Source organism: Taurulus bubalis (assembly GCF_910589615.1).
Source record: "Taurulus bubalis genome assembly, chromosome: 6".
NCBI lineage: Eukaryota > Metazoa > Chordata > Actinopteri > Perciformes > Cottidae > Taurulus > Taurulus bubalis.
In genome coordinates this window covers 37,501-39,979 of record NC_136594.1, presented here as the reverse complement: position 1 = coordinate 39,979, position 2,479 = coordinate 37,501, and the positions used below count along the sequence as shown (strand labels likewise).

At 40.7% G+C, this 2,479-nt stretch overlaps 1 protein-coding gene across 1 annotated transcript in view; it reads left to right on the top strand.

The window, feature by feature from the left end:
• Nucleotides 1-471: 471 nt before the first annotated feature.
• Nucleotides 472-2,479, top strand: part of LOC306737761 (reticulon-3-B-like) — a gene marked incomplete at its 3' end in the record, with an annotated part of 15,582 nt that continues 13,574 nt past the window's right edge. Inside the window, exon 1 of the mRNA XM_079219548.1 lies at nt 472-568. Coding sequence (XP_079075674.1) covers nt 481-568 — 88 coding nt within the window. The 5' untranslated portion in view covers nt 472-480. The remainder of the gene's footprint in view (nt 569-2,479) is intronic.

Sequence of the window (2,479 nt, the reverse complement as noted above, 5' to 3'; positions counted from 1 at the left end):
TTTACTAACTTAATTATTATTAATTTATTCTTGTATAGACATGTGCATGACTTGAAGATAGTGTATTTTTAAATATTTATTATTGAAATATGATATATTAAATATGTATTCCTATTTTTAGGTCCACACGGTGGCATACATATGGGGCTACATTTTAGGATGTGAAGACAGTCTACATTCTCTTTTAGTCAACTCATATTTTTACATAAATTTTAGGAAAAATGGAAACTTGAATCACTTAAATGGAAGTTAAGTAGTTTTAATTCTTCACATGTTTAAAGTTACAACTGGCAGCTGACAAGTGGACACGCCCCTCACTATAAGCCCCGCCCCTGGCAATGACATCATCAATCTGTCCATCAGCAGCTGCTCAGACTGAGATGAGCGCTTTAAACCTGCAGAACAGCGTCACCTCTGCACACACAGAAGAAGAAGAAGAAGAAGAAGAAGAAGAAGAAGAAGAAGAAGAAGAAGAAGAAGATGGCCGACTCCACCAGCAGCAGTTGCTCCGACTCTTCATCACCACCCAACAACTCTTCTTCCTCCCTCAGAGACCTCACACATTCAGGTAAAGATTCAGTCGAACAGCAGCTGATTGGCTCTCCAGTCTTGGTACAGAGAGATGTTTGAGACAATGAGCTTCATCTCGTTTGCACAGTAGTGCATTATGGTATGGAACTGTAAAACTAACAATGAACTGTAAAAACTAATAATTGATTGTTAAACTAATAAATGTCTGTAAAAACTATTTGTGTAAAAACTAATAATTGACTAAAACTAATAATTAGTGTGAGAACTACCACCAATTGAAAAAAGGAAGAAAAAAACCCAGGAATAACCAATTTCACATGATCACATGTTAAAGCTGCTGTTGATCTGCAGCTGAAGAGTTCTATTGTCCTGTGGGCTGATCTGCTCAGCTGACTGATGCTATGCAGATAAGCTGCTTACTGACTGCTAACCCTAACCGGCCTGAACAGACTGACTTATAATCAGGTATTGTTGCTGTTACCACATGAAGTGATGCAGTGGCCACTAACCCAGCTGTCAATAAGGAGCCATTGTCCAACCAAATAGTTCAGTCAATCGTAAAAAGTCATCAGCTCCGGCTACTCCAATAAGTTAAAGATAGAAACACCCTGTTTGGAGAATACATACTATTTGTATAGCGCTTTTAAAAAGGTAGTCAAGGTACTTTACAAGGTAAAAAACAAACAATAGAACCAGCAACAATGTAAACAAGAGAAAAGACATCATCACCGTAAGAAACAAAAACATACTGAACGAGCATCAAAGGTTAAAAGCAAATTTGAATAAATTAAATCGAAGAGCTGTTTTTTAAAGAGCGATGAGAATGTCTGAGGTTCTTTTATACTACATTTCATTTAGCTGACCCTTTTATCCAAAGCGAATTACAATAAGTGCATTCAACCATGAGTACAAACTAGTGATGGCGAGATGAAGCTTCCTGAAGCATTGAAGCTTTCCATCTAATTGGTTCGCTCATGGGCCGAAGCTTCACGGAGCTTCATCTGCTCTACTGCGCCACCAAGTGGACAATACATGTAAAACAGGCAGAGTGATCATAACGACACCATGGCTTTGGTGTGTGAAGCTTCAAATTGAATAAATTATGTTTGTGATGCCAATACATCAATTCTTAACTTATTAATATTGTGTCTATCTTTATGATTTTTGGAGGCTTCAAAATCAAAACTCTAAACCAATTGGGAGAGGGTTGTGATGTGACTGTGGGTGAGTGGTTAGAATATCTGACTTTCAGTCAGAGCATCGGTGTTTCGAGCTTCGGCTCCGCAAGTCCATGTTGATGTGTCCAATTTTTTAAGTAAAAATAAGAACTTTTCCACAATGCTGGGCTTTTTGAGACTATTTCGCCTGCTTTATAAAATACCCTTTCACAGGCACACATGAAGCTGGGTACAGAGAGGAAGGGGGAAATCCATTGAGTTTCGCTGCCCTTTATATTTCAAATAGCACGGCAAACCCACAAACCATTTTCTGAATCAGTCACGTGGTACGGCCGGCTCAGAGGCTTCGAACGTCACCACATACGTCATCGACACAAGCCTCGATACGCGCTTCACCAAAATCTACCTGATTACTCGACACGAAAGGACACATCACTAGTACAAACTCAGAACAACAAGAATCAAGAAAGTACAATTTATTGTTTAGCTCGCAGTGACGGAGCTTCAAGCCGATTGGCTGAAGCAGTGAGGGAGCTGCGAGCCGATTGGCAGAAGCAGTGAGGGAGCTACGAGCCGATTGGCAGAAGCAGTGAGGGAGCTACAAGCCGATTGGCAGAAGCCGAGCGAATGGGCTGGGGTGTGAGGTTTTACCATGTCCTGGATGTAGATTGGACCCGATCTGACCCGAGCACGGAACGCAAATACAAATGTTTTGAAACTGATGCTACAGCCATGGTAACCAGTGAAGGGAGCGGAGTAGTGTGGGTGAA